Source organism: Oncorhynchus masou, chromosome 23 (assembly GCF_036934945.1).
Source record: "Oncorhynchus masou masou isolate Uvic2021 chromosome 23, UVic_Omas_1.1, whole genome shotgun sequence".
In the NCBI taxonomy this organism is placed as follows: Eukaryota; Metazoa; Chordata; class Actinopteri; order Salmoniformes; family Salmonidae; genus Oncorhynchus; species Oncorhynchus masou.
The window spans coordinates 17,696,405-17,711,477 of NC_088234.1; the positions used below are offsets into that span (position 1 = coordinate 17,696,405).

Here is a 15,073-nt window from a genome sequence, read left to right on the forward strand (position 1 = left end):
AGAATAAAGATACATTGTGCTCAACCATAGAACACAAATCTCTCTCCTTTAAGTATAAATACTATGAATAACACAGTTTGGCTATAGTAACTGGCTGGCTTGACACGATGAGAGGTGGTGTTCAGGGGGCTCACCTGACTCCAAGGCCAATGTGTTCAACGATGTTGGAGAGGGACACATCTTTGGCTTGAAACGGCTTCCTTTTCTCCTTGAACTCATGCGCCAAGCAGATCCGCCAGCCATCCTTCGGTACCCCATAGCCGAGTTCCGAAGACACATACCGACTCATGAGCTCGGCTGTTGAGCTGTTGTCACCCGACTCCATGTTCAGCCAGTAGTCGGATAGAAACGAAAGGGAGCTCTTCTTGCGAACGGAACCTGCCTGGTGTCTATTCCGGTGAGTTGGAACAACCCCTGTTAAACCTGTTGGAAACGAGATAATTGTCTGGGTTGTGCAAGAAGAATCCATTTGTCAAGTGCCCTAGAGCCATTTGAGTGACAGTAAAACAAATACATTTCTCAACTGAACTTATTTTTATTCACGTGTGAGGATTCCTAAATGACAACTTTAGATACCTGGGCAACAGGTCCATCAGGTGAGGACAGGTATGTAGTTCTCAGATAATTATTCCTCCATCTTCATCAAGTGGGAGGACAACTTGCCATAATAATATTAAATAATTATAAGAGATTAAATTTACCACAAACTATGATCTGTTGAATAATGTATATGCCTTCAAGAGCGATAATTTATCTGAGATGACATAAGGTCTCAAGCCAGCTCTCGAACGAAAAGTGATGTTTGGAAATGTCAAAGATAGTAGAGGCAACAGTAAGGAAGGTAAACTTCAACTTCCTCTCACCGTTGTTGACCCAGGTATCTATCCGAGACCCTGAAGTCCAGTGTGGTAGAACGGACACTGGCACCTATTCAGGCGTGTGTGCGCAGGTGGTTTAGCCAGTGGTGTCTACTGTCGCCAGTTAATGTGTCCAAGTAAACAACAACGAGCTATTGAAATACCTGCATTATGCAGAGCATGCACAGGTAGCTAGCTACGCATGCAATGAAGGACAATGGATACCGGTCGCCTGGTTAGCTAGCTGGAGGTTTTCAACGAATACTGAAGCTAACTAACGTTAGCATCTCAATAGACGTGGGTTTGTCGTCAGACAGAGAGCTTCTGCAAATCCGTAGACACCCGGTTTTGATTTCAGAGTCAGATTCTTGGTCACGTAGGCTATATCATTCTGTTCAAAATACAGTAGCAATGTCAGATTAACGCTTTCGCACGGCTACTCTCTGGTAGATGTCCAAATGCAATTCTAAACGGACAGCCGACCTGAGTGACAAGTTGAAATGGTGCTAGGAGAGCGCCCAATATGCAAAATCTTACTGTAGGCTACACTATTGAAGTTCATTTTGTGAGACTGGGTCAACTCACCAGGAAAGAAGGGGGGGTTATTTATACCGTTCCTCCAATTTGTGCAAAACGAACTATATTTTTCCTCTATATGCAGTAAGGTTGATTGCATAAAGTATGTGAGTGTCATATTATGGCTGTTATTAAATATATTAGCACTGTTATGTCCAATAGATGTTCCCGAACACACTATAAACCCACACTAGCTACTTACAATATAAATAGCTCCTCCCATATGCCACGGAGCTCCTTTAGATGGCCAACAAAATGTTATTCCTGAAAAATGCACATTTGAGACAATGCTTGTCAAATTGGAATTGAACTGATCATTTGTCAAATTGGAATTGAACTGATCATTTGTAAGTATAACACACATTTATTTATTCATTGGGTTCAATAGTTGTGTCCAATACCGGGAAAATAGTACGTTGAACGCCTTTTCCATTTTACCCCGCGATACGGTATGTTCGTGCAGCTGCGAGATGGAATGCTTTATTAATGCTATGTTGTTGTGTTGCTGAATTTGTCTCCAAGAATTTACAAATACTTACAGTGGGTATTTCATATCGATTTGACAGTTTGAATTGGCTGACCTGAATTTGAGTCGTAACTCATTGGCTAGCTGGTGCCACATCTGAGGCCAAGGTATGGTTTTCGAAACATTACTCTACTTCAATGGTTAGCCTAACTTGGTAGCTAGCTAATTGACTGATTTGGAGACAGCAGTCAGTAGATAACCCTAGCTAGTTAACATATTATTATCTCGCTGCAATTTAATTTAGCAAGGTCTCGCTCAAAATAACCAAACTACCGAGCTAACACAACACGTTTTTTAAAAACATAGCTAGCTGCCGTTCCAAATAACGTGTGTTGTAACGTTACTGTTTACATTTTTTTCTACTGTATTATTGACCGTATGTTTGTTTATGCCATGTGTAACTCTGTTGCATGTGTCGAACTGCTTTGGTTTATCTTGGCCAGGTCGCAGTTGTAAATGAGAACTTGTTCTCAACTAGCCTACCTGGTTAAATAAAAATAAAAAATGTATTTATTTATTTTTATATTTATTTATTTTTATATATATATATTTTTATATTTATATATTTCTATATATATATATTTATTTATATATATGTATTTATTTTAATGTGTTCCTCAAGTACAGATGATCGAGGTGGTGGCCTCAATGGCCCGAGGCCCGGTGTTCCTGGCCGGGGAGGTGATGGAGTGTCTCATCACCTTCACCAACCCCATATCCCATCTCTCCACCTCTGCCAGCAGGTCTGTTATCTTTCTCTCACTCACACATCACCCATTCTTCAGTAGTGCTCAATTGTGATTATATGCATGTACATTTTAGTTAGCTATACTGTATGTAAAGTTACATGGGGTAAAAGTCTCAAAACATGACTAAAAAGTGTGTGTCAGTGAGATGCTGGCGTGGGCCAGTGCCCAGATCCACTGCCAGTTCCATGCCAGTGAGAGCAGAGTGGCGCTGCCAGCCCAGGGCACCAAGCAGGATGTCCAGGCAGAGAGCGACACTGTCCTCATCCCCAGCAGAGGTGAGTGGCTAGACATAATAAAGAATGCACACACACACGTTGCGGGAAGTGTCAAAATGCAACTACAATATCTTTATTTTAGTTAGTACCAGTCAAAAGGGTCTTACTTTATTTTTACTATTTTCTACATTGTATAATAGTGAAGACATCAAAACTCTAAAATAACACATGGAATCATGTAGTAACCAAAAAAGTGTTAAACAAAATATATTTGAGATTCTTCAAAGTAGCCACTCTTTTCCTTGACGACAGCTTTGCACACGCTTGGCATTCAGCTTTACCTGGAATGCTTTTCCAACATTCTTGAATGAGTTCCAACATTCTTGAATGAGTTCCAACATTCTTGAATGAGTTCCCACATGCTGAGCACATATTGGCTGCTTTTCCTTCACTTTGTGGTCCGACTCATCCCAAACCATCTCAATTTGGTTGAGGTCGGGGGATTGTGGAGGCCAGGTCATCTGACGCAGCACTCCATCACTCTTCTTCTTGGTCAAATAGCCCTTACACAGCCTGGAGGTGTGTTGGGTCATTGTCCTGTTGAAAAACAAATGATACTCCCACTTAGTGCAAACCAGATGGGATGGTGTATCGCTGCAGAATGACAAGACACACATGTCAATTTAAATGCATTCCAGGTGACTACTTCATGAAGCTGGTTGAGAGAATGCCAAGAGTGTGAAGGGCCTCCCCTATCCCCTTTATACCTGTCTCTGTACAAATTCTATCTATCCCAAATGGCACCCTATTCCCTACTTACTTTTGACCTGAGCCCTTTGGCCCCTAATGAACTACATAGGGAACAGGGTGTCATTTTGTATCCCCGGTCTGTCTGAGCCACCATGACTGTACATTACACCTTGTGATGGAGATTAACCCTGGGACTGTGAATGTTTGGGTCTGTCAATACAGGAAGGGATTTTAATTTAAAATTCCCCCTAAAAAGTTGAACGACTTTTGACATCAATAGCTTCTCGTAGTTGCCCTTTTTCAATTATTGAATAGGAATTTCAGTTTACTGACTAAATTGACTGCCTTCGATTGACCCAAATTAACCATGCTGTATGTGTATGCTGCCTTGACACCCTTAAACCACTGCTGCCTGCGCAGTCAAATCGTCTTGGCTTGACTGAATTAGCACATAATACATTTAGCTTACTTTTCACTTGCATGGAGTAGATTATTATTATTATAAAAAAATAAAAAAATTGGGGGGTGGGGTCTGATACAAAATGACCTTTTCTTTCCCTCTACCTGCTTTCTTCACCAGGAGAAGGAGGGCAGTGCATGTTGGACACGCCTCCCAAGATACTATTCTGTGACCTGCGCCTAGACCCCGGAGAGAGCAGAACTTGTAAGAGCACCACAACTGGACATGGAGCATAGAAATCAGTTGAGGGGATTCACTCAATCATCTCCTTTCTCCACCCCCCCCCCAATCTTTTTTTATATGTGTGCTATTTAGCAGACACATTTATCCACAGCAACTTAGTCAAGCAAGCATGCATTTAAAAATACATTTAAATATGGGTGGTCCCAGGAATGTAATCCACTTTCCTGGCTTTATAGGAGCCATGCTTTAACGTTTGAGCTACAGTTTCTCTTGCTCTCACTACTTTTTCCTCCCTCAGACTCATACAGTGAGGTGGTTCCCAACGACGGGCCTCCTAGTTTTCGAGGCCAGTCAGTGAAGTATGTTTATAAGCTGACCATCGGCTGCCAGAGGGTTAGCTCTCCAATCAAACTACTGAGGGTCCCCTTCAGAGTCCTCGTCCTGCATGGTGAGCTGTCCTCCTGACCCTCTTACTCAGTCTAATCAACAGAAGTACATTTCACATCAGTTGTGTTCAAAAAGGAGATATATACACACACACCGTAGCCAAATACATTTAAACTCAGTTTTTCACAATTCATGACATTTAATCCTAGTAAGAAGTCAGTTAGGATCACCACTTTATTTTAAGAATATGAAATGTCAGAGTAATAGTAGATTTATTTGAGCTTTTATTTCTTCCATCACATCAGAAGTGGGTCAGAAGTTGACATACACTCAATTAGTATTTGGTAGCATTGACTTTAAATTGTTAAACTTGGGTCAAATGTTTCGGGTAGCCTTCCACAAGCTTCCCACAATAAGTTGGGTGAATTATGACCCATTCCTCCTGACCGAGCTGATGTAACTGAGTCAGGTTTGTAGGCCTACTTGCTCACACACGCTTATTCAGTTCTGCCTACAAATTGTCTATAGGACTGAGGTCAGGGCTTTGTGATGGCCACTCCAATACCTCGACTTTCTTGTCCTTAAGCCATTTTCCCACAACTTTGGAAGTATGCTTGGGGTCATTGTCCATTTGGAAGACCCCATTTACGATGTCGTGTCTTTACTATCATTAACTGAAGATTTGTAGTTTTTATCAAATATTCTCTGTAATTAGTATTACGCGATTAGACTGATTAATCATGTAACCGTAATTACTAGGTAGTCGGGGCACCAAGGAAAAATATTCAGATTACGAAGTTATCATTTCCTAAAATAACTTTTCAGATATTTTATCTGATCAATTAGTCTTCGAATTATGAATTATTTACTTTACGTTAGTCTCATTCCAAACGTCGTAAATTGTTGGTAATCTGCACGAACCCAGTCTTCACTATGAGTCATCCATACATCAATTGTCTTAAATAATTTATTTATTACTAAGTAATTCACAGGAATGCATAAGCAAACAAGGTAAATGTGGTTACAAGAAATGATAGGAGAATGTGCCCTAGTGGGCTAAACCGGCATCGCGGCTTGTTAGACAAAAGGGGAAGTGGGGGGTCGACTAAAGTCACTACAGAGTGGTAATTATAACAATTGAAATGCTAATCCTTTACACATGAACGCTCACTCATTCGGGAACAATTGCAATCAATATATATATTTACACTCAGTGTGTTGTCTTGATTGCTGGTGAAAAGTTTGTTTCTGTTGGAGAGTTTCATCCTCTCTCTTTCGTGGTTATAGTGGATAGTTCAGAGTGACATTGTTATAGAATGAATGTTTCGGAGGTTGTCGTTCTTCGCGTTCAATGATACCGAATTCCCAGCTGCAGACTAGTAATTAATATCAAAGACTTGTTCTTATTCTGTCGGTATCGATAGTCTAAGAGTTTAACCACGTGGTATGGTTAAAAGATTCAGCAATGGTCTACAACCGTTGTCTCCTCCTAATGGAGAAAAGCATGGTCTGGTGATAATTTCTCAAAGTTGGGTTTTATTCGGAATGGCAGAAAAGGGCTGTCCCAGGATGTCTGACCCTAACTGGGCTCAGGGGCGGTCCTCCGATTTAGTTCAAATCAAAAGGGAATTGTATTTTTCTTCATTAAACAGTCCCAAATCATATTATACAAACAGTATCATACTCATTCATCTTATACAACAATTAGATGTAAACCTCATATCTGAGGCTATTATATAAACAGTGTTATGGTAATGTAACCACAGTCTCCCATGAGCTTCCCCAAGTTGTGACAAACGGACCAGTTCGTAGCTGGATACTTCACTGACCTTTTATACTTTCTCCGGAACATGAAATTTGTTTACCTCAAGTTCTGTGAGGTGGAAGGAATTGCTTTGTTCTCTATGAAAATTTACACTCTCTATACTGTGTCCATGAGGAGATCGTCAGGAATTTACGACGTCTCTCTGACCACAGCACCTTTTTCCTCCAAACATAACGATGGTCATTATGGCCAAACTGTTCTATTTTTGTTTCATCAGACCAGAGGACATTTTTCCAATAAGTATGATCTTTGTCCACATGTGCAGTTGCAAACCATAGCCTGGCTTTTTTTATGGTGGTTTTGGAGAGGTTGCTCAGCAGCCTTTCAGGTTATGTCAATATAGGGTGTGTTTTACTGTGGATATAGTTACTTTTGTACCTGTTTCCTCCAGCATCTTCACAAGGTCCTTTGCTGCTGTTCTGTGATAGTATTTCACTTTTCGCACCAAAGTAGGTTCTGTCTCCTAGAGATGAACGTGTCTCCTTCCTGAGCGGTATGATGGCTGCATGGTCCCATGGTGTTTATACTTGCGTACTATTGTTTGTACAGATGAATGTGGTACCTTCAGGCGTTTAGAAATTGCTCCCAAGGATGAACCAGGCTTGTGCAGATCTACACATTTGTTTTCTGAGGTCTTGGCTGAGTTTCTTTTGCTTTTCCCATGATGTCAAGCAAAGAGGCACTGCGTTTGAAGGTAGGCCTTGAAATTAGAGGTCGACCGATTATGATTTAATACCCATACTGAATGAACACTTTTTTTATTTTCACTTAATATAATTCATCAATAAAATCAATTTTAGTCTCAAATAAATAATGAAACCTGTTCAATTTGGTTTAAATAATACAAAAACAAAGTGTTGGAGAATAAAGTAAAAGTGTAATATGCGCCATGCAAAAAAGCTAACGTTTAAGTTCCTTGCTCAGAACATGAGAATATATGAAAGCTGGTGGTTCCTTTTAACATGAGTCTTCAATATTCCCAGGTAAGACGTTTTATGTTGTAGTTATTATAGGACTATTTCTCTCTATACCTTTGACTATTGGATGTTCTAATAGGTACTTTAGTATTGCCAGCCTAATCTCTGGAGTTGATAGGCTTGAAGTCATAAACAGCGCAATGCGTGAAACATTGCGAAGAGCTGCTGGCAAACGCAGTAAAGTGCTGTTTGAATTAATGCTTACGAGCCTGCTGCTGCCTACCCCTGCTCAGTCAGACTGCTCTATCAAACCATAGACTTAATTATAACATAACACACGGAAATACGAACCTTAGGTCATTAATATGGTCAAATCCAGAAACTATCATTTTGAAAACTGTTTATTCTTTCAGTGAAATACGGAACCGTTCTCTATTTTATCTAACGGATGGCATCCCTAAGTCAAAATATTGCTGTTACATTGCGCAACCTTCAATATTATGTCATAATTAATTACGTACAATTCTGGCAAAATAGTTCGCAACTAGCCAAGCGGCCCAAACTGTTGCATATACCCTAACTCTGCGTGCAATGAACGCAAGAGAAGTGACACAATTTCCCTACTTTAATATTGCCTGCTAAATGAATTTATTTTAACTAAATATGCAGTTTAAAAATATTTACTTCTGTGTATTGATTTTAAGAAAGGCATTGATGTTTATGGTTAAGTACATTCGTGCAACGATTGTGCTTTTTTCGCAAATACACTTTTGTTATATCATCCTCGTTTGGCAAAGTTGGCTGCCTTCGTTAGGAAGAAATGGTCTTCACACAGTTTGCAACGAGCCAGGCGGCCCAAACTGCTGCATATACCCTGACTCTGTTGCACGGAACGCAAGAAGTGACTCAATTTCCCTAGTTAAAAGAAATTCATGTTAGCCAGCAATATTAACTAAATATGTAGGTTTATTTTAAGAAAGGCGTTGATGTTTATGGTTGGGTACACTGGTGCAACGATAGTGCTTTTTTTCATGAATGTGTTCGTCAAATCACCCGTTTGGCGAAGTAGGCTGTGATTCAATGCTAAATTAACAGGAACTGCATCGATAATATGCAATGCAGGACAAGCTAGATAAACTAGTAATATCATCAACCATGAGTAGTTAAGATTGATCTTTTTTTTATAAGGTTTAATGCTAGCTAGTGCCTTGCCTTGGATCCTTGCTGCACTCGCATAACAGGTAGTCAGTCTGTGGAGTGCACTCCTCGTGGAGTGCAATGTCTTCGGCCATGATCGGTGTCCAAAAATGCCGATTATTGATTGTTATAAAAACTTGAAATCGCTCCTAATACATCCAGTTACACCTCCAATTGATTCAAATGATGTCAATTAGCCTTTCAGAAGCTTCTAAAGCCATGACATAATTTTCTGGAATTTTTCAAGCTGTTTAAAGGCACAGTCAACTTAGTGCATGTAAACTTCTGACCCACTGGAATTGTGAGAAAGTGAATTAACAGTGAAATAATCGGTCTGTAAACTATTGTTGGAAAAATTACGTGTCATGCACAAAGTAGATGTCCTAACAGACTTGCCAAAACCATAGTTTGTTAACAAGAAATTTGTGGAGTGGTTGAAAAATGAGTTTTAATGACTCCAACCTAAGTGTATGTAAACTTCCGACTTCCAACAGTATGTGTATATTTACGGACAGATACTACCTGAATTTGTTGCAAAATGTTTTGGGAACATAGTGCATACGGAACACAAACTACAGTGTCTTCTGAAAGTATTCATACCTCTTGGCTTATTCCACATGTTACAGCCTGAATTCAAAATGGATCAAAAATCATCTACGCACAATACCCCATAATTACAAAGTGATTTTCTTTTTTTTCTTTTTGTGATTTATTGAAGATGAACTACAGAAACACCTCATTTACATACAGTACTAGTCAAAAGTTTGGACACCTATTCATTCCAGGGATTTACATTATTTTTACTATTTTCTACATTGTAGAATAATAGCGAAGACATCAACACTATGAAGTAACACACATGGAATCATGTAGAAAAATTTAACAAATTGAAATGTTATTTAAGATTCTTCAAATAGCCACCCTTTGCCTTGGTGACAACTTTGCACACTCTTGGCATTCTCTCAACCAGCTTCATGAGGCAGTCACCTGGAATGCATTTCAATTAACAGATGTGCCTTAAGTGAATTTGTGGAATTTACTTCCTCAATGTGTTTGAGCCAATCAGTTGTTGTGACAAGGTAGGGGTGTATACATAAGATGGCCATATTTGGTAAAAGACAAAGTCCATATTATGGCAAGAACAGCTCAAATAAGCAAAGAGAAATGACAATCCATCATCACTTTAAGACATGAAGGTCAGTCAAGAACTTTGAACGTTTCTTCAAGCGGAGTCGCAAAAAACATCAAGCGCTATGATGAGACTGGCTCTCATGAGGACCGGCACAAGAAAGGAAGACCCAGAGTTACCTCTGCTGCAGAGAATACGTTCATTAGAGTTACCAGCATCAGAAATGTCATCCCAAAAAGATGCTTCACATTGTTTAAGTAACAGACATATCTCAACATCAACTGTTCAGTGGAGACTGTGTGAATCAGGTCTTCATGGTCAAATTGCTGCAAAGAAACCACTACTAAAGGACACCAATAAGAGACTTGCTTGGGTCAAGAAACACAAGCAATTGACATTAGACAAGTGGGAATCTGTCGTTTTGGTCTGATGTTTATGGTTCTAACCTCCGTGTCTTTGTGAGATGCAGATTAGTGAACGGATTATCTCTGTTCCCACCGTGAAGCTTGGATGAGGTCTGGGGAAGTTTTGCTGGTGATCCTGTCTGATTTATTTAGAATTCAAGGCATGCAAGGCCAGCATGGCTACCACAGCATTCTGCAGCAATACGCCATCCCATCTGGTTTGCGCTTAGTGGGAGCATCATTTGTTTTTCAACAGGACAATGACCCAACACACTTCCAGGCTATGTAAGGGCTATTTGATCAAGAAGGAGAGTGAATGAGTACTGCATCAGATGACCTGGCCTCGACAATCACCCGACCTCAACCCAATTTAGATTTTTTGGGGGGATGAGTTGGACCGCAGAGTGACGGAAAGCAGCCAACAAGTGCTCAGCATATGTGGGAACTCCTTCAAGACTAATGGAAAAGCATTTCAGGTGAAGCTGGTTGAGAGAATGCAAAGAGTGAGCAAAGCTGTCAAGGTTAAGGGTGGCTACTTTTGAAGAATCTCAAATATAAAATATATTTTGATTTGTTTGATACTTTTGGTTACGACGTGTTGATGTCTTAACCATTTTTCTACAATGTAGAAAATAGTTTTTTTTTTTAAGTGAAGCACTAGAACGAGTAGGTGTCCAAACTTTTGACTGGTACTGTAAGTATTCACAATCCGGAGTATCAATATTTGCTGATTTTGTATTTGCTATCTAGTATTAATCATTACTAGATAGCCATTTTCAAGTCTTGCCATATATTGTCAAGCTGATTTAAGTCCAAACTGTAACTAGGTCACTCAGGAACATTCAGTGTCTTCTTGGTGAGCAACTCCAGTGCATTCGGAAAGCATTCAGACCTATTGACTTTTTCCACATTTTGTTACAGCCTTATTCTAAAATGTATTCAATAAATGTTTCCCTCATAACTCTACACACAATACCCCATAATGACAAAGTGGAAACAGCTTTTAGAAATTTTTCCAAAACAGAAATACCTTATTTACGTAAGTATTCAGACCCTTCGCTCTGAACCTTGAAATTGAGTTCCTGTTTCCATTGATCATCCTTGTGATGTTTCTACAACTTGATTGGAGTCCACCTATGGTAAATTCAGTTGCTTGGACATGATTTGGAAAAGCACACAACTGTCTATTTAAGGTCCCACAGTTGACAGTGCATGTCAGAGCAAAAACCATGCCATGAGGTCAAATAATTGTTTGTAGAGCTCTGAGACAGGATTGTGTCAATGCACCGATCTGGGCAAGGGTACCAAAACATTCCTGCAGCATTGAAGGTCCCCAAGAACACAGTGGCCTCCATTCTTAAATGGAAGAAGTTTTGAACCACCAAGACACTTCTGAGAATTGGCCAAACTGAATAATCAGGGGAGAAGGACCTTGGTCAGCGAGTTTGCCAAAAGGCACCTGAAGGACACTCAGACCATGAGAAACAAGATTCTCTGGTCTGATGAAACCAAGATTGAACTATTTGGCCTGAATGCTAAGCGCCACGTCTGAAGGAAACTTGGCACCATTCCTACGGTGAAGCGTGGTGGTGGCAGCATCATGCTGTGGGGATGTTTTTTAGCGGGAGGGACTGAGACTAGTCAGGATTAAGACAAAGATGAACTAACAGTGCAGTTCAAGAAGAAAATATTTACCAAGTAGGCTAAAATAATAAAAGTGACACAATAATGAGGCTATATTAAGGGGGCACCGGTACCGAGCCAGTGTGAAGGGGTACAGGCTAGTTGAAGTCTTGCGTAGAGTATTTTTTTTTTGTTTCGGTATGTTGCATTGCAATGGCTAATAGTATTTATTTGATCAGAATTCCCACAGTAAAGGGATATGGTGATAACTAAGGGGGATATTCAATCTCGTGCTTCTCTCTGCAGTTTAGAGGGATATTCTCTAAGCTGCGGAGATATTCCATCTGTTTTTTAGTTTTTTTTACACCTCTACCAATAGGTGCCCTTCTTTGAAAAACCTCCCTGGTCTTTTGGATGAATCTATGCTTGAAATTCACAACTCGATTAAGGGATCTTACAGATAATTGTATTTGTGGTGTACAGAGATGCGGTAATCATTTTAACCACTATTAATAACATAGTTTGGAACTGATTATGTGACTTGTTAATCACATTTTTAGTTCTGAACTGATTTGGCATGCCATAACAAAGGGGTTGAAATACTTATTGACTCAACATTTCAGCTTTACATTTTATTTTATTTTTTAAACAAATTCTACTGACATTATGGACTATTGTGTATAGAACCGTGAAGAACAATTTCAATTGAATCCCTTTTGAAATTCAGACTGCAACATAACAAAATGTGGAAAATGTAAAAGGGTGCACTGTATGTATGAAATGCCTGTTGTGGACATGTTTTCCTCCTATAAAATGACATTGTTCAAAATGAGTGACATGATGTCCCTGTCGTAGGCATGCCGGAGCCCCCGTTCCCCCAGGATGAGGAGGTGGCCCCCTCTAACCCCTTCCTGGAGGAGGAGGAGGGTGGGCGGAGAGACGATCGCCCCCTGGAGAGAGCCCTGGACATGCTGACGATCACCTCACGCCGCTGTCCCCGTCAGTCTTTTGTTCTCCTAGGCTAATTCTCCAATGACAACCTATTCCCTTTATAGTGCACTACTTTTGACCAGTGCTATGTGGCAGCTCTTATGAGCCTCCTTTAATGTTATTTGTGTTCCACATCAGCTAGATGATGTACTGAGGGTTTTTTGCAGATTCGAATCCATTGATCTCTAATCTGTTTGTTTCTGATTAGATTTATTAGGTTCTCCATGGCGACAGCTAGTCTTACTGGGGTCCGACACAACAAAAGACATTGCAGACATTGTGTGTGTTTAGCAGCAATGTGGAATGCATGTGACCTTTGACCCCTGTCTCCCACAGATCTGTTCAACATTACCAACATGCGGGGGAAGGTGGCCAAGTTCTGCATCTTCAAGACTGTCTACAGACTAGGGGAGGACATCATCGGCACCTTCGACTTCTCAGAAGGGGATATTCCCTGTATACAGGTGTGTGTGTGTGCGCGCGTATGTCTGTGTCAGGGCCTGTCATTTTTTACTTGAATAAGGATATTAAAAGTTTGTGTCAGTACTCGGTCAGCCTGCAGAGTGAGGAGGAGATCCAGCAGGGGTACCAGCGGCGTCCCGGTCAGTCGATCAGTGTGACGGGTCACGGTCGTCACTTAGAATCCTGCCTCCACACGGCTTCCACCCACTTCTCCCTCCCCGTCCCCCTCAACGTCACCCCCGGCTTCAGCACAGACATCGGTACGTAGCTAAGTCAAATTTCCATCAAATGTATCTCATTAAGTGGTGGCACGAAGTGCTATACAGATACCCAGCCTAAAATCCCAAAGAGCTAGCAATGCAGGCAGGAGCACAGTGACCAGGAAACATAGGAAGATACCTAGAGAGGAACCAGGCTCAGAGTTGGCTGAGGGGCATCAGGAATTCACCACTCATCTCTCTGCCCTATGTTTGTTAATAGCAAGTAGCCTGCCCTGCTTGAGTCTGTCTGTTAGTTTTTTGTTTATTATCTGGCTTAGCAGAACGGGCACTTGACAAGAGAAACCATTGTTCTCATAGATGACTGAGGATGTTGGTCATAATCCGGGCTAGTCATTGTACCGTCACAATAAAATGGTTTCCCTAGACAGATTATACCAAGTCTTGGAAGCACTTTTGATTGTAAATCTCCATTTGAAAATGTTTTTTTTTTTTTATGTAGTCGAAGACTTGTTTTTAATCTATGCGATGACGCGCTTCTCAACCCTTTTGTCTTTGTCTCTGAAGCTTCCCTGTGTATTTAACCCTCTGTCTACTCCTAGACAGCTTCATGACATTCTCAACTCATTCCTCAGTGACCCTGCGATGGCGTCTGCACTTTGAGTTCGTCACGTCCCGAGAGCCTATGGAATCGCACAACGTGTTGCAAAACCAACCAGAGGTCACCGTGTGGACTGGGGCGGAGCATGTTGATGTGGATACCTTCAGTTGGGACCTGCCGATCAAAGTGCTCCCCACCAATCCAGCCCTGACGTCTTACGTCTCCCAGTTTACAGGGACCAACAGCATCAACATTTAACTGTGTGAGGAAGGAAGAATGTATTCCAGATATAAAGCAGGCAACTTTTGCTGTTTTTAATATTTTAACATTTTGCAGTGCATCCTATATTTTTCTTTGAATTGCTCACCTTCCTGTTTTTCTAGCTGAAACATGATGATGATGATGATCAGTATTTAATGCTACTATCTGTGGGGTCATTCACAGTATTTCATTGTTTACCCCTTTATTCAAAACCCCCAAAAGAGTCCATTTGTTTGTCACATGAATAGTGTATTTTATTTTCAAGAGCTATATGCTGTACAACTGTATTTTTGAAATTGTTAATGAAACACTGTTCAATGTGAATCAGTAATTAAAACGTCAAATTCAAATCCCACATGAATCTGAAAGGAGTCTTTTATCCACACAATCAACAAATGACTTTCACGCAACAAGAATTTTATTTAGAGGATAACTGCAAGACAGGACAGAAGAAATACAACAATAGTTATATATTACTATAAAAGCTTTACAGTAGTGCATTACAGGGTGGTAAATGAGGGATTCCATTATGTGGGCTCACCTCTGCTTTCCAACTGAGTATCATTTACTGCTTAAGGTATTGTAATATTCATGCGGTTTAAATGTTAACTGATCACTGATCTGCAACTGAAGTGAGAATGGACTATACTAGGATTACACTGACATGGACGGAGATGGTCGGCGGTGGAGGGAGTTGATCTTCCCGACTTCAGTGGAGGCGGTTGCCACTTTAAATTGGAGGA

At 40.5% G+C, this 15,073-nt stretch overlaps 2 protein-coding genes across 10 annotated transcripts in view; one reads left to right on the forward strand and one right to left on the reverse strand.

Moving 5' to 3' along the window:
* gba2 (glucosidase, beta (bile acid) 2) overlaps nucleotides 1-1,628 on the reverse strand; it is a 36,898-nt gene extending 35,270 nt beyond the window's left edge. Inside the window, exons 1-2 of one of the 4 annotated variants that reach the window (XM_064931432.1) lie at nucleotides 1,443-1,628; nucleotides 135-423 (exon numbers count right to left, since the gene is read on the reverse strand). In XM_064931432.1, coding sequence (XP_064787504.1) covers nucleotides 135-423; nucleotides 1,443-1,551 — 398 coding nt within the window. In that variant the 5' untranslated portion in view covers nucleotides 1,552-1,628. The other 3 variants (XM_064931434.1, XM_064931433.1, XM_064931435.1) reach the window with 3 other exon arrangements.
* A 43-nt stretch (nucleotides 1,629-1,671) lies between these two features.
* rgp1 (GP1 homolog, RAB6A GEF complex partner 1) lies at nucleotides 1,672-14,685 on the forward strand. 6 transcript variants are annotated; one of them, XM_064931440.1, is made up of 10 exons: nucleotides 1,672-1,780; nucleotides 2,000-2,066; nucleotides 2,582-2,702; nucleotides 2,850-2,983; nucleotides 4,254-4,337; nucleotides 4,615-4,764; nucleotides 12,654-12,797; nucleotides 13,125-13,252; nucleotides 13,333-13,510; nucleotides 14,104-14,685. In XM_064931440.1, exons 3-10 carry the CDS (start codon nucleotides 2,587-2,589, stop codon nucleotides 14,325-14,327), a joined length of 1,158 nt encoding a protein of 385 aa, XP_064787512.1. In that variant the 5' UTR covers nucleotides 1,672-1,780; nucleotides 2,000-2,066; nucleotides 2,582-2,586; the 3' UTR covers nucleotides 14,328-14,685. The 6 variants fall into 6 exon arrangements, with proteins under 6 accessions (XP_064787512.1, XP_064787511.1, XP_064787514.1 ...); XM_064931439.1 differs by having other exon boundaries at nucleotides 2,587-2,702; XM_064931442.1 differs by lacking the exon at nucleotides 2,000-2,066 and having other exon boundaries at nucleotides 1,673-1,780; nucleotides 2,587-2,702.
* Nucleotides 14,686-15,073: the final 388 nt, after the last annotated feature.